A 27,198-nucleotide genomic window follows, 5' to 3' on the forward strand; every position below is an offset into this window, starting at 1 on the left:
CCGCATATTAATTATGATGTATTAATTGTCCGTCTTCTGCTCCTTGAAGTTCCATATGCAATTTTTGAATACTTTTGGACATTGAAGATAACATTGTTGTGCTTGTAATTACTGCAGTTGCTGTCTATAGCTGTTTATAATTATTTCTCTCCTTAAAGTGGATTTAAACAGAATTCTGTTTCATTATTGCTTCTCTGTTTAACTCTAAATGTTATATTCCCACGGGGGAAATTGTTTTGGGGACCAAATTGAACACAATAAAAACAGTCAGTCCACATTTGGCAGATATCCAATACCATTGACAGCATTCACAGTGTCATTACACACATGCAAAAGGAAAACATTGCATCAATCAGTGGTGGAATGTGACAAATCTTTTAACTTTTTTGATTAAAACTTCCGTTAATCAATTGATTTGTTAAAGACACAAATTCTATCGTAAAATACAGGTACATCAATTCAAAAACATTCAATATACAGAAAACAAGTGTCCTAATTTAAGGAATACTATGTACATTTTCTGTAAATTTCACAAAAACAAAGTCTGGAAATCTGGATTCATTACTGAATTTCCTTAAGAGTGGACATTTGTCCTCCCTTAAATTGGGCAGTGGAGGGAACACGAAATGAAATGTATCCTCTACAACAGAGGTTTTCAAAGTGGGAGGCGGGCATTAGTTATCAAAAGAAGAGAACATAGAATAGCTTAAATGTGTCTGATTTGGCTGACTAGATAGTTCAGAGATGTACAACTTTTAGGGAAGTTAACAGTTTTTCACACTTTCCCAGAAACAAAACAAAAAACATATTGCAACAAAAAGTAGGCCAAAAGGGTGTGTTGGCCTTTATTCCTGCACGTATGCTCATCCATGCTTGTATGTTACAGACATGCTATCTCATTTGAACAGTAGGTGGCAGCATTGTATCAAAAAGGTACAAAGAAGCTTGTATATGATTTTAGATTTTACACCCAAAAAATAGAAAACGTGTAAATTTTGCAGGTATTTTTATTTAGAAAAAAGCCTACATTGATGCTGCAGTCACAGGACATGGCCCACGTTTGAAATCAACAGATTTTAATGGAAAAATAGAGATGATTAAAACATGAAAACGCATTCAAGCTGACTGAAATATTCAGCACAAAAACAATCTACAATACTAGTAATAGTAGTGATCAGCCACGTTTGAACCTGCACCCTCAGGTGAACAGGGACTTCCATTAAAACGCCATTCACCTAGAATCAGGGACTCGATTGTGGATCAAAGGATCCCACCAATCAGAGCCTGACAATGCGCTGGCGTCTCCTCCCCTGCCTGCCTCTCAGATGATCACCTCCCAGTGTTTTGGTCATGATTGGGTTGTTTCTGCATTGAAACCGGGCGTCGGGGAGAAGCCAGGTTTCCATATGCGATCGTGCATTCTGGTGTTTTGTTCTTTAATGTAATTGATGCATCCGTGACTTGGAAGATGTTTTCCTTATCCTCGGAGTCATTCCCCGTCATGACCTCGCCTCCGGACCGCCCCTCCAGCTGAATGGGATTCCTCATCGCCTCTCTGTCGCTCCTTTTGGCACCGACTGTCTCCACCGCCGCCGCCGCCGACGCAGCCGCTCCGAGTTGCTGATTTTTTTTTTAGGATCTGTGAGCATTTTTGGTTTCTCTTCTATCAGTTCACGAATGGTTTGATGGGAGATCCGTCTGTCTGATCGTCAGAACAGCGACGACGCCAAATCTCCGGTTGCCTGCGCATCAGGGTAAGTAGCCCCTAAACTTGTTATTTTAGTGCGGGTGACTTCAGTAATGACAGGCAGGGCAGACTCATGAGAGGTTTGATCTCAACTGTGCTGCAGTAGATTATTCTCCTATGATTTTGAGACATAAACCCTCTTCTATTGATTCAGATGTTGCACCTCTATGATTCGCTAATATCTTGCTTTGTATGATATTTACAAATGTACTATTGCTTATCTATGAATGATCAGTACATGTAGGTCACTGTCATCTCTCACTTTGTGATTCATCAAAATCACTGTTTTTCCGGCAACTGTGGCAGTCTGAGAGTTACAGTGACTCATCAGAGTTTTTAGTTTGTGTTTTTTTTGAAAAGATAAAGCTTAGGCCACATACTGTACTATACAGTCCCTGTTCTGCAGCATGTTTTGGGGAAACACACAGAGCTTAATCACTCAACACTATTCTGTGCATGTTCTCAATTTTAAGAGAAATGGCTCTCTGGTTAGAAGCCCTTACAAGACAATCTGAAACCTGGCAGCTGTAGCCGCTCTGCAGTGAGTGTTTTTATTATGGGCTACCTGCTGTACTTGTGCTGCTTTATGTGTGAGTGAGAAGATCAGAGCGGATGTACACATTTTAAACAGGACTTGCTCGAAATAATTTGCTTGTTCATGCCACAGATTTCCTTAGGATCCCACACACATTAAAGAAGGATTAGTCTCTCCCACTCAACATGACTCAAAGGCCCAAATACTGACTCTAATGTGGTGGAGACTAATAATAGAGCATACTAAGTAATTGTATAGTCTGTAATTGATGTCCATGACCATATAGATACATTCCATATCCTTTTAAATTGTGTGTCTCAACATTGTGATATTGGCCTTTACTGTTTCTAGGCTGCTGTACACGACAGTCCTGACTGCTGGTCCAGGATCAGCGCACAGATCTGCTAACTTTTCTGTCTGTTGTCACCTTTATAGAATTTTAAACCTGGTTTAGCGTCTAGACCAGATTTACTCTCAGATGTTTGTGCGAGACGTTACTATGTGAGACATTTAGTATAACGAAAGTTGAGATATAACACTTTATTCAGCTTGTGCGCTCTCGGAACACACACAAACACACAAACACACACACATACACACACACACGTGCACGCACACAAACACAAACACTTGAACCTGCTGTGCCACTGATGCAGTGTGTTTTCAGAGCTTTTTGATCTGCCAAAAACCTAAATATTGTGTATAAACCCGCAGTGGATTCCAGCTTGTTTGTACAGTCTCTGTAATCCTTTCAGAAGTCTGAAACATTTCTCCAGAGAGACATCAATATTTATTTTTATGAAAATAAAATTGCGATTATATTTAAATATCAGTAGTGCATTAGACTAATCCTTCACAGAATTCTCTTGAGATTTTCTGGAGGATTTTACCCGAAGGAATTATGATGTTTGGCCACACGCAGGCAAACACATATGGATTCAGTTCCCTTAAAATGTGTATCAGGCCAATGACCTGCAAACTGATGCTGACCGGGTTGAGGCCTTGTTGCATGTAAACCCCCCCCCCAATGGCCTGCTTGATGCCCTCTTTTGCTTGCTGTCTGTTTTTTATCACACATTCGGCTAAATTCACACATCTAATATGGTCAAAAAGGAAAACATGGTTCATGATACAAAAACTTCCATCTACAGTAATGCCAATAATAACCGTTGCCGTTTTTACCAGGCTAATAACATGCATTCTGCACCGGGCCACGCAGCCAACCAGTGAGTGAGAAGTGTTTCTGAAAGTGGTACGAGCTGGCCCATTGTACTTTCTTACTGCCCGGTTTCAGGCTCCACAGAGGGGACCTAATGCTCCTTGGAATCCCATGAATGCTTCCCAGTGAAAGCTGTAGATGTTTATGTCAGCTCCAATGCGATTGGTGGAAAAGTGGCTCTCGTGGCCGAAATTCCTGCTAATTGGCAACGTGGCTGTGGACTGGCCCCTTTGTTCCCCCCTTATAGTGGAGTGGTCTGTCTGTCAGGGTGATACACTGGGACTGGCATCAATGAACTGCTTGTTTCCACAGCTATCCGGCCCTGGAGGAATCGGCGGCTTTAAGACAAGTCGCTTCCACTTTCAAAATTGCCTTTGTGCACCTATTGAGAGAGATGGATGGAACCCTTTAGGGGTGGTCTATAGAGAGACTGTTTCCCAAGCATCCCAGCCAAGCATATTGATAGTGATGTGTGTATTTGCCTCTGCACTGAAGTGAACTGAGCAGTTGCATTTAAACAGACTCCTCTCTAGCGGGCAGTTTGCTGAGTTCATCATTTGATCTAGTGAGTGGCCCACTTTTCCTTTAGGTCAGATGAGGATTAATTGGCATTGAGCGCCGAGGACATATTGCAATTGTTTGTGATACAGAAAGAGCATCCAGCTTATTGGCCAGCGATGTACAAAAACAAAAAAACAAGAGCTCACAAACTGCCGGACAGAGGATGACTGTAATCGAGCCGCCGGGGCTCTAGTAGTAGTAGTAGTGGTTGTAGTGTGCCTCCTCTTTGTCGAAACAACACATTATTCCCCTTTGACTTCGGAGTAATTAACAAACAAAACACTTGTCTAATGCCAACAACCCCTCTTCAGTTTGCCAATGAGATGTGCAACAAACTCCGAAGGGAGAGAAAGAGAGATACACGAAAGAGGGGTACGAGATTTGTGATGGCTCTCTGCTGACAAAAGCCTTTGAATTTTTCATGCGACAGATACTAAACTTCTGTCGCTCTGGCCCAGATTTGTTGCTAATTAGTGCCCAGCCACATTCAAGGGCACATGGTTGAGCAAGGGAATGCTGGTGCCACCTGTTCTCTCACTCTTTCTCCCTGTCTCACATCGCTCCCATCCTGTCTTTATCCGCCTGTCTCTCTCTCCGTTTAAGCTTTATGTGTCTGTGGCCTACTTTTGTTTCACTCATTGTAGCCTTCGTTACAGTGTGCGCTTTGTCGGCCATGGACCTGAGGGTTTCACTTCCATGACGATTCTACTTTGAAGTTCCCACTATGTATTTTATTACTTCCTGTATAAGTGACCGCAGGAGAGAAGGGGATGTATACACTGCTCATACATGAAACCACAAAGCTGGTTCATTGCAAACCAGTAAAGGCAGTTGAATGATAAGGAGGCAGCACTGAAAGCGGCCCTGACATATCCCTCTGAGCCCTCTGTCAGAGGGGCCTGTGCTTGCTGGCCATTTGAATGAAGTATCTGATAGTAGTTTGATACAGACAAACAGAGGAGGGCTTGTATCCTCCCAGGATCCCATTGCCACTTCCTGTCCCTCTGCTCTGGGAACGCTCCAGGGTGACACAGGCCACGCATCTCCACTCAATCCACCCACTGTTGCCTCTGTGGAAAGGGCGATCATTCTCACACACTCATTCCCATCGCTCCGTGGACGTTTTCTTGTGACAAGAAAAGCGTCTTTGGCATTTTCGAAAGAAGCCTCTCTATGTGTGGCTTTGTGTAGGCGCAGCTGTGCGAGCCTGGTCAGGATGATGAGATGCTGTGAGGAGCACATGCTGCTCCCCCCCCTTCTTAAAGCGTGTGGCGATCCATCCTCTGAGAGACACTGTGGGATATGTTGACATGGGAGTTTTTATGCAGATCGTTTACTTGCAGAGACGATCAACCCCGTCACATCCAACGTCTGAACAAAACTGTAGAACAGGAAAATATTTGTGTAAAATTTCCTGTTCTATATATGTATTAAGGGATGTGGGAACATATCATGATTTAACTGAGTCACATTACGCATCAAGGAGTGGAATCGGTGCCAGAATTTATTCTTCACTGTACTTACCAGGCTTTCCATCACAACACTAAATGCGACATCACAACACTTGTTTATGAAGCCCTGTACTTGTCTTCACTTATTCTGTAATCACTTCCTAACACAACAAAAGAAAACTTGATTAGAGCCCAAAACAATTATTTGTTTAATTGATTTGATGATCGACCAAAATTATGTAAAAATATAATCAACTTTTCCAAGTGGTTTCTCCTTTTCTCTTTCTTATGTGATAGTAATCTGAAGGCCTTTGGGTTTTGGACTGTTGGTTGGACAGAACAAGCAATTTGAAAAGACATTATTGTGTCATTTTTCACTATTGTTTGATGTTGTATAGAACATCAAGAAAATATTGGTAGAATAACACATAATGAAAATAATCATTGCATGATTGTTGTAATTGATATATTAAATGTGCAATAAGTAATGTTTTACTCTGGTATCACAGATTGACCACCAGTGCTGTGATTTCTCACTTTCATATTTAGCTTTATAGCTCACAGACTGTTTTGGAGCAAAACTTCTGCACTCATTGGTGTTTCAAAATAAGTGGACTTTCCACCTACTTTACAGGTTCTCTATATGGTATTCAGGGCATTAATATAGCAGCAAACAACTGTTTGCTATGTAAAATATATAAAGGAGTCTACTTGAGCAGAGAATGAAGTCACACTCGCTCTGTGTGTGTTGTAATCGGGGCTCTGTGCTTTGTTTACATAGCCGGGTTGGCCTTGCGTGCCTTTTAATGCATTTGAGTCTCACTGTTGTGTCCCACTGGCTTCACACAAAAAGCGATATTTTTGTTCCAGTATTTTTCATCCTCACCTCTTTACTGTACTTTTTTGTATCGAAATTCAGCGCTATTAAATTTGACAGGTACATGATGTGTTTGCTCTCGTCTTTGACCTCTGCTCTCACCTCTGTTGTGAGTCTGGATCAGATACAGTACAGCCATCTTCCTCTGTCTCAGCAGGGAAATTTTATTGAACCCACCCGTCTGTTTCGGATAGAAAAGCTCCAACCACACCACCAACTCTCTGCTTCTGATTGCCTCGCAGTCAGCGTCTAGTTCCCCGCTTCACCGAATTTGAATATTGAAATCAGCGCCTTCTGAACAAAGGGGTGGTTTAAAAGAGATGGAGGAAATCACTCCACTGTTGGTGGGCCTCGCCCTCCAATCTGTTATGGAAATGTCATGGCTGGGAGCAGTTGTGTTTGATGATGAAGTGTGACACGGGTACATTCAAATTTTGTAATGCCAAACCCTGGTGGGTGCTGCTCTTATTTGTTTATCTCTAAGGAAGCAGGGCTGGGATCTTTGCGTTTTTGTTCACAGTTTGAATTCAGCCACAGCAGCTATAGAAATGTTGATACAGCATGCTATATTTATAATTCTGCATCTGCACAGAAGCACAGAGAGTCTGCATTCCTGAAATGTTTTGTATGGTTCTTTTTTTCCCATGCTGTCAGTGAAGCCTTATTTAAAAATATATATTTTTGAACAATAACAACAATAGAGATGTTCTTGTCTCACCTGAGGATCAGCCACAGCCGTATGACACCCTCAGCACTCTTTTAACTTTGTGTTTACAATAAGCACAATCTGGTCCAGAGCCCGTTCATGGCAGGGCGAACAACCACAGTGTGAGTTGCGACCTTGACTCACATTCTTGTTCTTTCAACGTGGCTGCTTGTTGCTGCTTTCCCTGACAGACGGTGAAGGGAATGCGCTGGGCTGGGTGGCACATCTGGCCTCGGGGGGCAGCCCTGTGCATCTGACGGTGTCTCTACCTGCTCCCCTGTGCATTCCTGCTTTGGGCTGCTCGAGCAGGAGAGGAGTCGCGACTCGCCTTTTCTTCACCATTGCATTCCTTTACCATGACTGGGCTCAGACGCACTGCTGCAACAAACCTGGGAATGTCACAATGAACATACACGCACATGCACACCTGGCTTACTTTCACATATTCGAACATTTAAACATGCTATTATGTTGCTATATAATGATCCAGCATTTTCTATTTGATTAGCAGCTCTTTCTATTTTTTTTTCTCTTGGACCTTAGATGTCTGGGCTGCAGGGATTTCTCTTACTGCTTGTTGAGAAGTTAAATGGTGAAAGCCCTAGGTTACCGAAGCATGAGGCAGTTTGGAGTCAATGCGGACTTGAGCAGATCGAATGCTGCCTCTTTGAAATGTGATGAGAGGGGGCGAATTAAAGGGTTCACTGTAGGCGACATTTAGTTACTCTGAAACATTAAAACATAGAGTTCAAACTGAACCATAAAAACATGGCATATCTACATTTCATTGTCGTTGTTTTTTGTTTTTTATGTTCATATATATATACTTTTGCATTTTATATTTCATGTGTACAAACTAGTTAAATGTTTATCCTTTTTTCTTCTTGGATCTCCTTGTTTTTTGTATATTTGTCTGTTTCTGTGTACCAGTGATTGTAAGAAACCGGAGGTAAATTCCTTGTATGCATACGCATACATGGCCAATAAATCAGATTCTGATGGGCCCGTATGATATAGCAGAAGATCCAAATCCAATGTGCTAATGCTGCGTCTCTTATTTGTCATGTGGCATTACCATAGAGTTTGTCTTGTTTATGACTGTTTCCCCACTCCCCTTACTAGCAGTTCACGAATATTTGGTAAGCAAAAATAAAAAGGATGATTTTCTTCCTCATGTGACACATCAGAGGAATTGAGACCCTTTATTTTCACCTTTTTCCTTCCTCTGAAAGGATTGGGGAAATTATGGGCAAAGAGTGCTAGAGGGAAGGAAGGGGGTGGGGGTAGACCGAATGTGAGCGAGTAAGACTGGGAAGGGGGGCTTGCCAAAACCCTTGAGGATTATACTTTTCTTCTCCCTCACCAGCTCTCTCTCTCTCTTCCCCGCTTCTTGTTTGAACACATGACCACAGCTCATCAGTCTCAGTTCACTTAATGGCCATATTCATATGCGAGCAGAACGGAGAGAAAAGGATGTAAAGCCGATTGAAGCAACACAACCTGAGTGTTTGTCGGTAGAACAGTGGAGCAGATCTCAAGTATTCTGTCTATTCTTGGTGTCTAATGCGCCACCAAGGAACAATACGCAGCTTTTCGCTCTATCAACACAATACAGTGAACACCCCCGGGTCCCTTGCACGGCAGTCACGGTACTGTGCATGCCACAGATGCCTCATATCTCAAAGGTTTTCAGGAGGAATGATAGCTGCTGCTGCTGCTGCTGGATGCGTGTCTGTATTCATTACCAGCGATAGGGGAACAGCTGACAGACCTTGGGCTATAAAACATGACATGTGTTTTAACATGAGGTTATTTAGTGTTCCATTTGACTTTATGCTTTCCCCTACTTGTGTTCCCCTACATGTAACTGTAAACTGTTTAATTGGGCAATGGTAACTATTGGTTAATGTGCTGGAAGTTATTTGCTGTTTTGCAACAAACCTGATGAGCTAAGCAAAGGAAATTACAGTAATGTCCTCTGTCTGTCTCATCTAAGCCATGCCTGTCACACCCAGTCTAGGAAGGTTAGTCGAGCGTCTCAGTTAATTCACGGGAATACTTTTTGTGCACGTTTTAATTTTTTTTTAAGGTCTACTCGAGTAGGGAAACATATGAAGTGACGAGGGTTTCACGAACTTCAGAGGTGAGTGTTTAAAAGCAGGACACAATTGACAGGGAAAAGTGTGAAATGACTGTGGTATGAATACACAGACAACCACAGAGTGTGTGAAGTCACTACCTGGTACAACGAGACTCTGTACTGTACGACTTGGTCCAGATAGATGTCATGTGACTGGACAGAACTGGTCGTCAGTGTGGCAGGAAAAATGTTGTATGATATTTGTCCCACTGTGGCGTGGCATATTCTCCATATTTGTGTTGCTGTTGGGCTCAAGTGTTGCCGTGTGGGATTTGACACAACGTCGGGGATGGATTGGGAGGGGGTGGTTCCAGATGAGCTGAAGGAGAAGACGGAAGTTGGAAAGGAGGAGGAGATTACTGGAGGTGAATTATAATCTGGGAGAAAAGGTCTCAGTCGAGTCCAAGTCTCTTCCTGTTAGTTTAGCTTAGCATAATGAACAGAAACGGGGAAACAGCCAGCCTGGCTGTGTCTGAAGATAAAGGAATCTGTCTATCAGCGCCTCTCAATCATGAAACTATTCGTTTAACAAACTCTTTCAGTAGGTCTCTCCCTTTTCTCCGCAAAAGCCAAGACATCACCTCATCTAAAATGGCCCAGATATTTTCTCACTGATCCTCAATCCCGAAATAATTTGGTGTATGTCATACTCAGATTAGGAACAGGGGATAACAGAAAATCCATGAACCTACAGTTGGTGCCAGCAGTGTTTGTTGTTTGGAAGTGGACAAAAAAAAAATTCCTCTGTAAGCACGGGGTTTAAGATAGAGCGGCCAGCTGCTCAGCTCTACGAGCCCAGAGATGTCATATGATTTTAAAGGTCGTGTTAGCTGTCTGTTGCGTTTGGCAAACAAAAAGGTGATCTGAGTACACTGTAGGTCGCCTTTTGTAACACAAGTACCAGGGGTGAGAAATGTTAACACACACATGGGCATTCACAGAAAGGGAAAAGGGCTCACGGCCTCTGATCCTATTATGGAAGCCAAAACCCTTCAGCCTCCTTAGAGACTGGGAAAATGAGTAAACATGAATGTTTTTAGGAGGCCCCGGAAATATTTAACAATGGAAAGAATTCTCTCAGGTGATCTCACGTTTTCTCTCTTTCTCTGAGTCAATCCCTCTCTCTTTGTCTAACCCCTCCTCTTTTTCTCTCCCAAAAGCTCTCAGGGAGTGACAGATATCCCCCATAATTTATAGAGAGATGGAGCCTTTGCTAATCTTGCCTTTTTTCTTCATCAGATAGGCATGCAGTGTTCTGGCCCAGAAAAGTCTGTGTGCAACTATCGTACATCTGTGTAGTTTGTTGGTTTGTGGAATGCTTGGAATCGCCTCCATGGTAACGAGCTATGTGTATGACCGTGTGTGTGTGTGTGTGGAGTGGTAAATATTGACTTCACCGACTCCCCATCCCTGTGTCTGTCCGTGACAGGAGCACAGGGTGGGGGTGGTTGTGGGGGGGGATCGGTACACACACTTTATCCAGGACTCAGCAGAGTCCTGCCATTGGGGGCGTCTGTTTACCTTCAGACCTCCAAACACAGAAGAAGAGCTCACAGTTCGTGGTTTGATTTAATGTGTACTTACAGTACAAAAGAGCCGCAACGCCACAAGCTTTAAAACATTCTCTGTGCTGCTGTGTTACTTCATCTTAGCCCTTTTGTGATGATCGACCTAACGGGGAAGCAAATGGAAAGTGTGGATGGATACCAGTCAGCTGCTGAGACCTGTGCGGGGGTTGCAGTGGTGTGCAAACATATCCAACAAGCCATTTCCTCCATTTGATGTTTGTTTAAGGAGAAGTGAAACAAGATGACATTCAGCTATACTCAATGTTTTGTCCAGAACCAGGAACCAGCCCACCTGTCGTGGTACAGAGTGAGTGTTGGGTTACTTTATCAAACTGTATAAGTGGCGTGTAAACTATTGTAGGTGGAGATGTGTTTTGCTGTTTTTCCACAGCAGATGGATTTGTTGAGACAGGATAAGCAGAAATGCTTTGAGGCCTAGCAGCAGCAGCAGCAGCAGCAGCAGCAGCAGCAGCAGCAGCAGCAGCAGCAGCAGCAGCAGCGGTTGTAGTGGTTCAACCGGTCGGTCCTGTCTTGTCGTTGCAGCGTCCCGTGTTGTATGCAGGCCCCAGCTGGAATGTCATCACGGCGTCTGGCAAATACGATTAGGGAATAGATGTTAATAATCTGGACAGAACAAGCAGGGCTGGATTATGCTACGATTGGCGGCTGGTGACGCAGGAGCCAAAGCCTCCCGTAGTTATTACATAGAGAGCATTGAGATGAAGGAATACATCCGGCAGGCATCAGACATCAGGACCACTCACTCACACATGCACATACTGTATACGTTCCCTATAGACACACAAATATGTACAAACAATTTTAAACATGTCTGCTTATCTAACTGCAGTTAAAACAGAACTACATCCCCCTACAGTCTTGCACCTGTCGTTTTAACCAGCACAATGGCCACATTCAGGATCATATCATATCATATCATAGATCATATCTTGCTCTTCTGATCCAAAATGTAATTCTTTTTAGGTGGTGAAGCTGAGCACATCCCTGTCAGTGTCTGAGCCTGGAATGTAATCACCGCCATCACTATTTGTCTGCTCAAGTACACGACTTACAGTCACAAAGGAGAATGGTATTGAGAAAATCCCTAAAAATGTTCAACAACTAGACAGCTAGAAAGTCATTTATCATTTTATTTATTTTAGTTTATCTCACATTCCTGCATATTAAATGCGGGTCATGTCTAAACTAGTCACAGTAACTTGAACCTTATGAATCCAAGTTAGAGACTGGGTTTAGGTATAAAAACCCTTTCTTATTTTAATTATATGGCCAATGATACATTATGTTAGAAATAGACCAACAGAAAATGTTAATGTCATTTAAATAACTAATAATTCTAAGGACACGATTTATTAAAAAAGACAAGGCATTTTCTCCTTGTTGTTCCTGCAATGTGACACAGTTTTAAGACAAGACTTTCATTGTTGTAATTGTAGTGTTTCAGCTAAAGCTTAATTGTGACCTTTAACCTGCTGCCTGAGGCATTACAGACCGGTCTTTATTAGTGAAGGTAGATTGTCAGAACATGCCAAATAGCAGCTAGCACTGTGAGGCAGAAGGGAAGGGTCTTTTATTGTAGCTGTCATCTCAACATACAAGCCCTGACATGCCACGTCACATAGCAGAGTTTAACCGTCTCCCTCAGTAATACTTCGGGTTTGCTTCAGCCTCGTAGTGGGGAATCTCTCATTGAGCATGCATACCGAACATCTGAAACAGGATTGTTCAATTTTGATGTTCACAACTATTTGATCCTTCCGAAATGATGAAAAGATTTCTTTTTTTAAACGAGCCAGAGCCACGGAGAATTCATTACAAAGCCTGTGTTGTTGGGGGAAATGGACCAGTGTCATGATCCTGCCCTGACAAAGACTCCATCAGTGAAGCCGGTTAATGGTACAAAGACACCACCTCTTTTCTTTTATTTCAATGAAGGAGATCGTAATTGTTTTCTTTTCATAGCAAATGAAAAAGCAAGCAAAACAGGGATAATCAACATCCTGTAGGGGGAAAAAAAACCCGGCAGCAATATTAAAAGACTATTCCCATTTACCAAAAGCCCAGGAGACCTGAAGGATTTGGAATTCATTGTCAGATCTTATGCATAATTAAACAAATCCCCCACAAACTCAGCCACACGCCCCCATCTTGCCAGGGGGATTTTCTTGCAGCCCCCCCACCCCCTGAGACAGTGGATGCTTGTTACAGTACCTCAGCCCTATTAAACCAGAATCAGGCTCTCGTTACCATTAGCTACTGATGACACACACACACAAACATTGATTCCTGCAAAACATGACATTGTTTGTCTTCATGACTTCCATCATTTCCATATTTCCTGCCGGCTGTTAGAGCTAAAACATGCTAAGATCTGGCAGCCTGCAAGCTACAGGCCACTTCTGTGTCTTGTTTACGCCGCCTGCTGTGAGCTGACAAAAGATGGTTTTGTTGCAAAACTGAGTGTGAAGAATGGCCCAAGACTCTATTAATGCTCTGTTTGGTGTTTACTTGGTTCAGTTTACTCTTTCCGGGAGTTTTCAGTGTGTTTGTCTGCGTATGCAGTATGAGTATAAGGACGCTGCTGGCCAAATAAACCTAATTCTCTTCAACCTTGAAATTTGTTAGTGGCTAAATCAAATCAGATGTCATGTTACATGCACAGCTGCTGTCCTACAAACATTTTCAGCATGTCTGCACCATGATTTAGCAATGGTCTGTCCACGTAATGTGTTATTTAAGCACTCCGAGTTATCCCTCATTAAGGCGACAACCATTAAGTGAAAAAAAGCGTCTGTGTGGAAAGGGGGAAGCTTTTACTCGGCCTACAACTAGAGATGAGAGAAGCATGGTCTCTGCTGTGTTCTGCCGCCGATGGCTTATTAACTATGCAACCAGTCTGCTTGCTCGGGGAGAACGCGAATCACACAAAGGGCAGCTCCCTGAGTCACCCGACGTCTTTGTGTCTGCAACAATCCTGTGTCTGTCAACCTGCACGCTATGTTACACTTGCTGGGGATGCGACCCCCATTTATGCAGACACGCCCTGGGGTGGCAGAGGGGGAGGTGGAGGGGGAGTCAGGGGGTATCGACTGTCCGGCTCCATTGACCCCTCTTCGCTTCCTCCCCCTCCCCTCCCCAACTATGATGCCAACCCAGAATGAACCCCCCCCTCGTCGCTCCTCCCTTCCTTTGATTTCTCCTGCTTCCGCTCTCTCTCTGTTTCTGAGCTGCACTCGTCTGTTGGATGAGCTCACACATACTGTACATCCAAAGGAATCTCCAAAACTGACTGAAAGCCCTTGTCCCCCCATGTTGCCTCTGCCTCCCCTCTCCTAGCAGATTGCCAGAAATAGGAGGGGGGGGAGAGCAGGCAAATAGACCGACAAGAACCAGTGACAGCTTTGCTAATATCCCTTGCATGTTAGATAGCCTAGCTCTTCTTTGTGCCACGCATTTTCCACCATATGTCACTGCATCGCCCTGACTGCGAGCATGCCTGCTAGCCTGTGTATCGGAGCTCGTCTCACATTTTAGGATTAAAATGTTTGCCTGTGAATGGGAGTGGGCTCGTGCAACGGTTGACTCCAATGTCAGATCCAACAGATGCATGGCCTCCTTAATAGCAACAGTCAGGCAGGGGATGTCAGCTGAGGGCTGAGCACCACGACACCACCCATATGCACTCAGACCCTCCTCTGCTTATCAGAAGGGCTCCCCAGCCACCCCAACTTGGTGTTTTCTCTAAATTAGCATTTCCTAGTGGACCCCCGTGGTTATATCTATCCATGATAGCACAGGCTTGAGTCTCTAAATTATCTTAGGCTTAGTGTAACGATTTCCTGGCACTAAGCTGTTATTAGAGCCACTTCATCAGCCCGAGTAGGCGGGGAACCTTCAGTGATGAAGAGACGCGGAGTCCAAATCCAATCCAAAACAGCCCTCTTGACCTTTGGTATGTTCTCATCAGGGCTTGGGAGAGTATCTAAAAAATGTTTCCATTGCTGAAAACTCTCATCTAATGACTCATTATGCTCACACTGGTTAAATCTATCTGGAACTACTTCACTGTTTTAACAGTCAGCAAAATGAAAAATAAAAACTATGTTTAAGTAGTGTGCTGTGCTGAATGTTATTATCCCCGTAGAGCACATAAATGGATCAGTGTACTGCACAGTAGAGAGATTCATTATCAATTCATGTGTTGATTATTTTACAATTAAGGCTGCACTAATCAATTGTTTCAAATTAACAAGGGATCAAATGAGCTGTAATGTGCACCGGGTCACTCCCTTGTAGTTATGTAATCAGATCAGGGAATTATTAGCCCACATTTCACGTTTAAGTTAAAGAGCATTTTAGCATCTTTCAGGCAATTTGGGGGGTTTTACAGCCCATATTTTTTACCGTTTTGCTTATTCTGAAGTCTCCCATTAGCCTTGTTTCCAATGCAGCAGCAACAATCAGTAAAGTAAAACAAGTAAATAAACTCTGATTAACCCAGTGTTCCTCCCCAGCACAAAACAACATGGTGAAGCACTTATCTGACTAGTGCTTTTCAGGGTGTCAGTTTAGCCACCTCAAAGAAAGTCCCACCTAAAAAAAAATCTATATGGCTTTAAGTGTATGCTGGTTAACCTTGCAGTGAGCAGGCTAGTCTATGTTTCCTACTTGAAACTGAAGGTCATTTTCAATGCTCTCGCCAAAGCCACAAGGCTCCATGGAAAAATAAAAACAGTTATTTTCTTCGCAGAACACTTGAGTTGCTGGCCTACCGTTGCCTTGAACGGCTAGTTTGTTTGTGTTTCAGAGTGACATTGGTGTTTTTAAAGGGTTAGTTTGGATTAACGTCAGGCAATTACACAGATCAACAACCCCTGTGTTCTGCAAGGTAAAACTACTGTGTTTTTTCAATGGAGCTGCTTCAGTTCCCTGTCAGAAATGGCTGTCTCATGGCAAGGTATATCGGCAAAAATATTAGTAATATAATGTAAACTTAAACTGATATCGTTTTTTTTTGGTGAACCAGGTGGCTTAAATACGTTTTATTGCTTCCCCAGATATCCCTTAAATGACTAAAAGGGCGTGGATATGAATAGGATTTGGCCAGTGATTCCAAGTTTGACTAGATAAATAAACATACTCTTCTTTAAATGATTAATTTGAATAAAGTTATGGACTGTGACACCACAAATTGCTGATGTCTCTGTCTGTGCATCTGCGTCTGACACATGTTCATGCAGGAATGCGCGACATGTCTGCTGTGTGTTTGTGCTCAGCTGGTGGCAGTAGGGAAACTGTGGAGTGGCAGCTGCTCCACCGTCCGTTGGGAAGTTGTGGTTCATGTGGTCTACATGACACTATGTCTCAGAGGGTTTAGAGCCGTGGTCTCCATTCCGTCTCTGGTTTCTGCATCTGGCCTTGTGGCAGTCAGAGGAATTTTTTCCAGAGAATGTATTCTGAGGAAATGACACAAGAAAGCAAGTCTATCTGATGCAAAATATTATGTAATTTATATTTCAGACTATCTTGAAATGCACAATTAAGTTCTTTTTTTGTCAGCTGTATTCTCATAGACAGTTTTTGTTTTTTTTATCTCCGTCCTTGATTTCACTACAGGCCTTGGCCATGGGGGGATCCAAGAGTAAGCCCAAGGACATTGGTCAGCGAGCCCGTAGCCTCGATGGCAACCTCAGCTCTGGTGGAGGGGTTGGCGGCCACCACCCCGGCTCCAACCAACATTCCCAAACACCCAATCGTAGTCCCACTATGGACGGAGGTCTGGGAGGCAATCCGTCGACGACCAATAGTGCAGAGCTAACCCTGTTTGGAGGTGTGGACAACAATACTGTCACCTCTCCCAACAGAATCACACTAGCAGGTGAGAACCTCCACTTTTTAATTTCATGATTTGCTGATTGCCTGTTGTTTTAACTGTATGTACAACATGTCTCTAATAACGGCCAAACTTTCTGTCCTTTTAGGAGGCGTGACGACATTCGTGGCGTTGTATGACTATGAGTCTAGAACGGCCTCGGACCTTTCTTTCAGGAAGGGTGAACGCCTCCAGATAGTCAACAACACGTAAGGAAAATACAGAATCACGTGCCCTCTTTTTAAAATAAATCTTTGTCACATATACTCTCACTGTGTGAATGATGAGGGATAACTGCACATAGTCACGTCCACAGATTGTCGTTCTGAGTTATTGCTCAGTTGTCTGACTGGCTGCTTTGCAACCCGAAATGCCTGTCGCCTCTCTGAAAACCCACTGTAACCATAGAAACGAGGTTCCTCAGTAGAGCTTGCTTTTTTTGTGTCAACTGACGCATTTCTGCACAATCTTTGCTTCATTCACAAAAAGACTGACTACGTCTCTCTGCTCGGCCCACCTCAGTAAGGATGTGGCTATTTTTATCGCTTTTTTCCTGCGATGCAGACGCAGTGAGAGACCCAGTTTACAAACACAAATCCAACCTGTTTGTGGAGAGCCAATGCTTGTTTTTAGGACTTGCACTATGAATCAATAGAGATGCAGTGAACCATATAGTGTAGTGCTGCACCCCCAGTGCTGCTTCCCTACTAACAAACTGCTGACCTAGAAGGCAGGAGCTGAGGACAATAGTGGATTATCACTGCATCTGGCCCCTTAAGCCAAGACCTGGATCATTATTGGGTCAAGTACAACCAGAATCCATTAACAATCTCTAAGATTAGTAGACGGGTTATCACAGTCAAATAAGGTGTCAGGCAGGCTTGTCAAAGCTTTCTGATTGGTCCAGTTACATTTTGTAGCCATGTAGAGTGACCTGATAGGCTTTTATTATAATAAGATTATGCCTCCTGCATGTTTTTCACCCTTTTTGCTTCATCATTGTGCCTCCCTTGTCTGCAAGTTATGCAATGATTTAAATATTTTAGGGGTCATAGCTTCATGCACCATATTGGTCATATTATGAGTCTGTACTCTGCTATTCTTCAACAGCTCATAACGTGCTCTCTTTCTTTCTTTAACCCCTTTCTTTTCCACCATTTTCCCTTTCATCTCTCTTCTTCCATTTCATCACAAACCATCACAATTTTTTTACAGGAGGAAGGTGAACTGCAGGTTTGTGAATCTCCCCTGGAATTGTATTTGAATGTGCCGTTTGTCTGTCTCTGTGTTTGTATCACCTGAAGCATATATAAAGTACTTTTGCACTGTAATACCACTCCACTAGAAAGGCACAAACCACATAACTCTGCCCATGCAGCCCCTGAACTCTCAGTGAAGTAGTGTGAGGAAGTAGGTGTGAAGCCTTGCAGCACTAGAATCAATCCAGGTCAACTAGAGGCAATAATGTAATCAAACGATATTTATACTTTGGAAGTGAATCTAGTGCTGCAAAGCTACTCACTCCCGAATTGTAGCACACAAGCACCATCCCTCCCTGTTCTCATACCCACATGAATGCATGTTTGTTTATAATTACATAACACCCAAATAGTAGAGATACCTGGGCTTACATTTATCAAGCTTCTCCAGGAGCCAAGGGCTTAATTACTGTGGGAACAAAAAAAAATGTAAGTGGCCACAGAAAGAAAAACTAAATTATCAGCAGCAGCATTCATTTATAATCTGAGAAACTTGATAAACACCAGCCCTTTAAGTCAGACTGACTCATTTGTGTCTTGGGTGTGTGATGAGCCTCTGTGAAGCTGTGTTATCTTTTCATCTGTGCAGAGAAGGCGACTGGTGGCTGGCGCGCTCCCTCACCACTGGAGAGAGTGGTTATATCCCCAGCAATTATGTGGCTCCCTCTGACTCCATCCAGGCAGAAGAGTAAACCCTTTTTTTCTTCTTGCTGTCTTCTGTATCTGTCTTTAATTAAGCACACTCAAATGTTTGATTCTGAAGATTTTCTTGCTTTTTATGTCATTGTGAACAAAAAAAAATTTGCTCTCAGAGGAAAGCCCTACGCTTATTTGCTTTCTTGTAGAGAGTTAGATGAGTCGATTGAAACCACGCCCATGTCTGTTTGTTAGATCGAGCAGTCGGCAGCTGTTTAGTTTAACTTAGCATAGAGACTGGAAACATAGGGGGAAACAGCTAACATGGCCTCCGTCCAAAGGGAACAAAATCCACCTACCTAAACCTGTGAAGCTCACTTATTAGCACACATTATATTTTGTCTTATAATCTGTAAGAAAACAGTGTGAAAACGTCAATTTCTGGTTGTATCAGGGGGTTATGTGTGGGACTATTTCTTTGTCAGGCTCAGCAACTTCCTGAAGTCTCAGCTGGTGGCCTTGCAACCTCATGCAGAAGGCTAGAGTCCCTTTAAGTCACTGCGCCCTGAAATATCTTTTTGGGGAGGGGGACAAAGACAGGCTAGCTGTTTCCCTTTGTTTCCAGTCATTATGCTAAGCTAAGCTAACCCACTTCTGGCTCTAGCTTCATAATTACCCTAAAAACATGAGAGTGGTATGTATGCATCTAGGTCTTGTCAAGAAAGCAAATAAGTGTATTTTCCAAAGATGTGGAAGAACTTGTTATAAATGACTCAGGTACTTTAACTGTTTTCTTCTCCTGGGGAACACACACTACTTTACTTTCCATGCTAACCTGCTTGCTTATACAATCAAGCCACACAAACTACTTTTATACTTTTATAACAACTCAATCTCTCACTTTTCCTCCTGCCCCCTCCAGTCATCTCAGATTGACTCTAGAGTCCAGGTAAGCAGCTGTTGCACTGTGGGCATTAGTATGCATTACATCTGGAATGCAAAGACGAAGTTTCACTACACTTTCTGAAAAACCATGAGCCGCAACTCACCCTCGTTTCGTCGTTCCTTCTCCTCCACCCACATACATCTTCTTCCCCTCACCAACCTACTCCCTTTGTGTCCCATGTTTTTTTTTCTCAACTTCACCAGGTGGTACTTTGGTAAAATCACTCGCCGAGACTCAGAGAGGATGCTGCTAAGTTTAGAGAACAGGAGAGGGACTTTCCTGGTGCGTGAGAGTGAGACCACCAAAGGTAAGTTTGCCTCACAAAAGGAACACTGTTGGGCTTGTTTTCACACCTCAAAACGTGCTCTCAGACCAAAATGTGCTCTCAGCATCAAGTATAAAAATGTGTCGAGTCTCGAAAGCTCCAAAATTCTCTAAAATAAAAAATGGCTTTTGTTCAAGAAATTGTTCATATACTCTCAACGGAGGCACATTTCCATTGCCTTTACATGGGATATGTTATTCAGATACAAATGATGAGTTTCAAAATATTTTTTTTGATATTTTAATGAAACCCAGCCCTATTAAACGGTAAAAGGAGAGTTATGACCATAGACTGTATGACTTTAAACAGCCCAAGGGTTTAACACTGAGTATTGGGAAGTAAGTTTGTTAAGACCTGGAAATTTGTGAAACTTGCTGCAACTAGTACCATTTATCACCAGTATTTTTTTCAAATGTAGTTCTTTCAAATGCACCTTTGTGTTCTTTTAATTTATTTTCCAAATAATAATTAAAAAAACAACAACATGGCATGTCTTACCAAAATGCACCAAGGTGAAGAAATCCAATTCTGTCATGCAATAAGACATGATGCCGTGCTGTTCATCGTGTGCCACGCTGTGTCGTGCCAGCTGTGCGGCGGTGTGGGTTCAGAGGAGAGACGAATCAGGCAGATGGGAGAAGGTTGGATGTGACGCCTGTGGGACTCAGTCTGCAGATAGTTCTGATAGGCAGCTGCTCAGCTGTTGCAAACTGCTGCAGCAAAGCAGTCCCCACAGGTTTAGCTAGCTCTGTGTGCATGTGTGTGCGATTTGTGTACACATGTACAGTTCAGGATTCCCGTAGTTTCCCACTATTGGATATCAATATAAGCCCTGCATAGAATGGGGGGGGGAAAGGGACAAGGTGGGGAGGGATGAGGGAGAGCGAGTAGATGAGTGAGTGGAGAGGTACTGGGTTGGTGAGCCCGACAGAATTAGGTCAGTGTGGAGCTGAGGCTGAGGACTGTACAACCACAGGCCATATCACCCAGTTCAAACATTCAGAGAGCTCTGGGATTCACGCTGTTTTATTCATCTGACTGACGCTGCCCTCTGGTGGCGTGACAAGCACATTGTCACCAAAACTTGAAAGCCTAATTTCTCCTTTAAATATCCATATGCCAAAAATTTGATCATGCCGTTTAACTTACTTTTATATTTTTGTGAATTTTCTAATAAATTTGATATCTCGTTGATTCGTCCCAGTTAATTTAAATAATTTATGCCCCCAGTACATTTCTACTTGTCATGTATAAACATATTTGCTCTCCCTGTTTTCAGGTGCCTACTGTCTGTCTGTATTGGACTATGACAACACCAAAGGGCTGAATGTGAAGCACTACAAGATCAGGAAGCTGGACAGTGGAGGCTTCTACATCACATCACGCACACAGTTCAGCAACCTGCAGCAGCTTGTTAACCACTATCGCAGTGAGTTCGTGTTGTCATATGAAAATTAATCTGTGGTTTGCAAAGAAGCCAGATTTCCTTTTTTACCACATGTCTTCTCTTGTGTTCCCCAGAGCACTCTGATGGGCTGTGTCACAGTCTGACGGACATTTGTCCTGTGCTGAAGCCTCAGACTCAGGGCTTATCCAAGGATGCCTGGGAGATCCCAAGAGAGTCCCTCCGTCTTGACCTCAAGCTTGGACAGGGCTGCTTTGGAGAGGTCTGGATGGGTAAGCCGTGCTTTGATCTATTTCTTGATAAAGCCAGTATCTCAGAAAGTGCTTCTGCTGATTTTCTCTCATTCTGTGGAGACATTTGCTCTTATTGGACAAGGAAGTTTCAAGGCACACTTCCAGTAAAATATTAACAAACTGTAAAAACCAAAGTGCATATAGAAGTTATATTCCACCATTATCCTTTCAAATCTTTAGCATTTGAGCTCCTTCTTTTCTCTTTAATGCTATTAATGTTGCTATAGCTCGTAGCTGGCATGGTCAGTGTGCCAGATGGTCAAAGGAATAAGTATAAATATAACATTTTACCTCAGCAAGTATACAAGTAGAACTAATCCTCAATGATATGGGATTTGATTGATAAATAACATAGCATGTTTAAGAGAAGGCCTGTGGTCACCAACTTTTCTGCCAGATTTACCTCCATCAGTTTATCCCTTAATCAACACCATACTTCATGTTCCAAATGTTCAACACAATATATTAAATGGGATATTATTGAACTATTAATGATATAAAAGTGAATGTTTTTACGATATTATTTTTCATACAACTGACCTAGCAATGTTCAGGTTGTTTGCATTTCTATATCTACCACTTTTAATGGGAGAAGCAAGGAACTTTAACCATTTATCCAATTTAGCCATCACATCACAAGCTTAATGTTTCAACTTCTCTGCTCGCTTCTCTAAAGTTTCGTGGTGTTTAGGTATTATAGCTACTCAAAATCTTTCCTCATTCCCAACTGCAGGTACCATCTGTTGGAAATGGCTGGTATAGGTATTGTTCTATCTGTAGCAGTGTTGGTCATTTGGGTTCGCATGACTTTATGCTGGAAGCTAATATCTGATTGCCTTGTAACAATCAATACTGATGTGTCTCTCATCTTTCTTTCTTTTTTTTTCTAATTCAGGAACCTGGAACGGGACAACCCGGGTGGCAATAAAGACTCTGAAACCCGGCACTATGTCTCCTGAGGCCTTCCTCCAGGAAGCTCAGGTCATGAAGAAGCTGAGACATGAAAAGCTGGTTCAGCTCTATGCTGTGGTGTCTGAGGAACCGATCTACATCGTCACAGAGTACATGGGACAAGGTCAGAATGGACTCATCACACTTTCTGAAATATAAACATGTTTTCAAAAGAACTCAGGAACAAATTATGTTTTTCATTCTATATATTTTTTTTCAAATAGTTGTAGCCTAACTTAAAAAGTATTTGAGTAAATGTATCTACTGAAAACCTGCATTACTATAAGGACATTCTTATGACCAGAAGCAATCAAAACCAAGTCAGGCTATGATGTGTTTACTGACTGCAAATTCAAATATTTAAAAAAGTGTTATATTTTCTCAAAATGAAACTTAAAGGGGCAGTTCATCTCAAAATCAAAAATACATATTTTGGTGCTTGATGCACCACAATCAGAGTGCCATATAGTTCCATTATAGAGAAGGCAGACATCTCTACGGACGATCGTTAAAACTAAGCAACTCACACCAAAACAATCTAGATTGAAAATAATAATTTTATTATAAACACTTAATTATGTTTATACTCAAATAGAAGAATAAATGTGTAACACATGAGTAAAGGGACAAAGTAGAAAAGCTGAAATGAACACAACAGCTCCAATGATGTTATACGAACCCTTCATGTGTCTCTGCCAACAGGTAGCTTACTGGATTTCCTGAAAGGTGACATGGGTAAAATGCTCCGCCTCCCCCAACTGGTGGACATGGCCTCACAGGTCAGCACAAATAATTATAATAATAATTTCTGGTGTTTTCTGTCAGTGCAGACAATCACAAAGCATTGTCTCTTTCTCAGATTGCTTCAGGGATGGCTTACGTGGAGAGGATGAACTATGTGCACAGAGACCTGAGAGCTGCTAACATCCTGGTGGGAGATAATCTGGTTTGCAAAGTGGCTGATTTTGGTTTGGCTCGCCTCATTGAGGACAATGAATATACCGCCAGGCAAGGTGAGACCACAGGAGGGTTTTTTTTGTTTGTTTTACAGTGGTTCCCCAGCTGCTTAGTTTACAACCTAAAGGAAGTCATATCTGTTTGTGTTATGTAAACCACAACATGACTGGTTGGCTGGGGCATAAGCGGTAATTCTAGTTTCAGTCTCTGCTAAAATGATCTAATTTTAACTTGCTGATAAACCTGTCCTCTTGCAGGAGCTAAGTTTCCCATCAAGTGGACGGCTCCCGAGGCTGCTCTGTACGGCCGCTTCACCATTAAATCTGACGTCTGGTCATTTGGGGTCTTGCTGACTGAATTGGCCACCAAAGGCCGAGTGCCCTATCCAGGTAAGGAGCGTTTTTCTTTATCCCATTTTTCAGTTTGATAGAATAACCTGTTTATTTTTTTATTTAGTTATATTTTTTATTTCCCCCATGGGGATCAATAAAGGAATATAATAATTTTAGGTTGAGACTCAGATACTGACATCAGGCTCCACCAGTCCAACAGCATTTAGATTTATGACTGGGAGCCTTCTTGCCAAAAGAAATGATATGCTTCATATTGTAATAACATGCTTCTAACATCATGCCTCTGCCCTCCCAGGTATGGTGAACCGGGAGGTGTTAGACCAGGTGGAGCGTGGCTACAGGATGCCGTGCCCAGCAGAGTGCCCTGAATCCATGCATGAGCTGATGCTGACCTGCTGGAGAAAAGAGGCCGAGGAGAGGCCCACCTTCGAGTACCTGCAGGGCTTCCTGGAGGATTACTTCACCTCCACAGAGCCTCAGTACCAGCCGGGAGAGAACCTGTAACTGGGCTGAACGTGGAAAATGTGCATGCGTCCTGCATGCGCAAAACTGAGCATGTGCATCTACTCCCAAAGTGCATGGACAAGTATGTGTCAGGGTATGTGTGTACTGTATAACGGGGCAGAGAGCAGATTGCATTCTGGGTACTATCGGTTACTCTCTGACATCAAGTAGGATCAGTGGGACATGAAACCAATCAGCAACTTTGAGTTCCTGCCTCTTTCCAAAGTCATTGTCATGCTCTTCAACATGTCCGCTCTGATGGACTGTTTTCAAAGTAAAAGACTGAACTGTGGTATTATTTTTTGACTTTATTATACAGTACTGTGTTATTCTGTTTGTCAGTCAAATCAACATCCTTCACATCCAAGCAGGTTGTTTTCTACCTTCCTTGTGTTTGTAAGGCGCCCTAATAATATACATTCCCCATGCACTCTTCCTGTTTTAACTCACCTGACTGATCTTGTAGTTTGCCAGCTTCAACGCTGCAAGTGACACCAGACTATGACATAAAAGACTGCATACGGGTCCAACATGGGAGTCCGGAGAATCAATGATGGATAAAAGCGTTGCCCTGCTGAAAGCCCGTCTTCAGGATGTCTATTTTCACAAAAAAAATTGGTGTACCATTTGAAACACACATGCTCAAAATCTGTCTTCCACTTTGCCACTTGACAAGTAACTATTTGGAGCGTAAAATCATTTTCCAGGACGTTGTGGGTTTTATTTTGTTGTCAGACCTGGATTAACTGGAATATATTCAAGTGAATAATTTGACTTTATAATCATGCTTCAGCTGTGCAACATGTCAGCTAGTTTTCCAACCGTTGAGAGATTAAGTAGCAGACTAACACCTTTGATTCTCAGAAGAGTGTGTCGTCTCACTCGCCAATTAGACAAATTGGTGTATCGCTGTGACCAACATACAGCTAAACTCAAATAAGACAACAGTCAGAGTCTTTCTATTTTCTAATTGTGACTTTTCTTACAAACAAATGGCTACTGATCACTCATTGTCGTCTCAGGATGGAGAAGACTAGCAATCTGCTGCAAGGATTTTTGTGCCATTGAAAATCTCTTTTGTACTCTCTTCTACTGTGTAAAAGTGTATTTTACTACTCTACTTTTCTTACAATGAAGTTTGAGTTGTGTAAGCAGTTGTTCTTCCTAAAGACAACCCTCTGTTTTGAGATCCTGCACGTCAGTACAGTACAAACCGGCTCACCAGCATGGTTTCAAGGTGCTGATTTGTTATCAAGCATTTAAATTTAAATCAGGTTAAATCTTCTTGTCTCCTTTCTGTTCTGACCTTAATTAATAAGAAGATTTCTATCTTAAATCAGCCTCAGTATTTTCCTATTGAGTGCATCTTTGTGCACAATCGTACACTGGAGATATTATGTTTGTGTGATAAATGAGCAACATAGCGATCCTGTGCTGAGGACGGTTATGCCTCCTTCCAGCCTGTAGGGAGCAGACCAGAGAGCCTTCCCATATAAACAGCATGTACAGCAAATTAATTGGCATCTTGAGACTTAATTGTAAATATCCTTAAGGCTAATATTTTTTTTGTATATATAATCTTTATAATTTATTCCTTTTAAAATAACCCAATTGTTTATTTGACTTTTGGCGTCATCATTCAAACTTTAATGTTTATGGTACTTTTATGGGTTGAATAACATAACAATAACAATATAAATATATATATTATAGAATCACAAATGTTTTTTTTTCTTCTTTTGTGCTTGTATTTCTGTGAAACGTATCTTGGTTGTACATTTCAATATGACTGACAGAATTGTTGAGGAGAACTGCTCCGTGTCCACTGACTCGCAACAGTTCTGTCTTGCCAGATACTGATCATCTACCAGCATTACTCCTTCCCATTATACAATCAAAACCACAAATGTTTACATTGTTAATAATCAAATGATTTTGGTGCTGCTCCAGAGGCTGGTAAATGAGCATGTAATCAAATGTCATTCTTGTTTAACATTTTGGTTTTTTTCTGATACACCTGACCAACAGTGTGTGTATGTGTGTGTCTGCTGCCATCCCCGCAATCGCTTAATGGTTTGATTGAAAACTCCAGCTTGTTGTCCATAAAGCACTACTCATTATGATTAAACTCCATACAGAAGATGATTTGGCTGTCATGGATTGAAGGAGTTTGATATCTGTGATGCGTACTATGTCCTGTGGACATATGCCACAATGAATGCATTAACCTGCATGGGTGTAGTCAGGTGATCTGGCATCGTTCCCTTATTTTCCTGACCTGTCTCACTCAATGCTTTTGAGCAAAAGTGCACGAAAAAGATCATATTATTTGTATGCAGCCTTGATTACAAGACAAGGTTATTTCCTGTTGGGTTCTGTGGGTCTTCTCTCTGGCTATGCAGATATTTTTTTAATCTGTGATATTCCTATATATACTCTTTTCTACTGTATCCAATGGGAATTTTCAGATAAATAGCTCTTTGTTAAATCCTACTGAATACTGTTCGAATTTGAAAGTACATTTGAATAAAATTTGTATATTGCCAACTGTATCCTATCGTGTTTATCAACTGAATGAATTCAATCTCTATTATCAGGAAGAACTCCGTGAGTTTGTATTTGACGTAAGTAAATAAGTCTGTGATCAAAGGTCGTAACCATTAATCTTTTACTCTCATAAATCAGTTGCCTCAGTGTGGCTGTGAATTTTTAACAAATGTTTCCCACATACAGCTGCATGAATATGAATGAATGTTGTGAACTAAATCTACAATAATCTAATGATAATTTGTGGAAAGTGACCTTGCAATTAGCAAAGCATAATTAGATCCAAGTAGGAATACTATATATTAAGAGGATTTAAAAAAATACG

General features: G+C 42.2%; 1 protein-coding gene across 1 annotated transcript; it reads left to right on the forward strand.

Annotated features, from left to right (window-relative positions):
• Positions 1–1,354: 1,354 nt before the first annotated feature.
• Positions 1,355–26,865, forward strand: src (v-src avian sarcoma (Schmidt-Ruppin A-2) viral oncogene homolog). Its single transcript, XM_054608556.1, has 12 exons — positions 1,355–1,754; positions 16,442–16,703; positions 16,807–16,906; positions 18,546–18,644; positions 19,742–19,845; positions 21,143–21,292; positions 21,385–21,540; positions 22,457–22,636; positions 23,215–23,291; positions 23,372–23,525; positions 23,727–23,858; positions 24,118–26,865. Exons 2-12 carry the CDS (start codon positions 16,451–16,453, stop codon positions 24,324–24,326), a joined length of 1,614 nt encoding a protein of 537 aa, XP_054464531.1. The 5' UTR covers positions 1,355–1,754; positions 16,442–16,450; the 3' UTR covers positions 24,327–26,865.
• Positions 26,866–27,198: the final 333 nt, after the last annotated feature.

Source organism: Anoplopoma fimbria, chromosome 12 (genome assembly GCF_027596085.1).
Source record: "Anoplopoma fimbria isolate UVic2021 breed Golden Eagle Sablefish chromosome 12, Afim_UVic_2022, whole genome shotgun sequence".
Classification (NCBI taxonomy): Eukaryota; Metazoa; Chordata; class Actinopteri; order Perciformes; family Anoplopomatidae; genus Anoplopoma; species Anoplopoma fimbria.

Coding starts and splice junctions, on each gene's coding strand:
- src (XM_054608556.1), top strand. CDS start 16,451: ATGGGGGGATCCAAGAGTAAGCCCAAGGACATTGGTCAGCGAGCCCGT. Junction 16,907..18,545: donor CTCCAGATAGTCAACAACAC/GTAAGGAAAATA, acceptor TCATCTGTGCAG/AGAAGGCGACTGGTGGCTGG. Junction 23,526..23,726: donor TGAATATACCGCCAGGCAAG/GTGAGACCACAG, acceptor GTCCTCTTGCAG/GAGCTAAGTTTCCCATCAAG.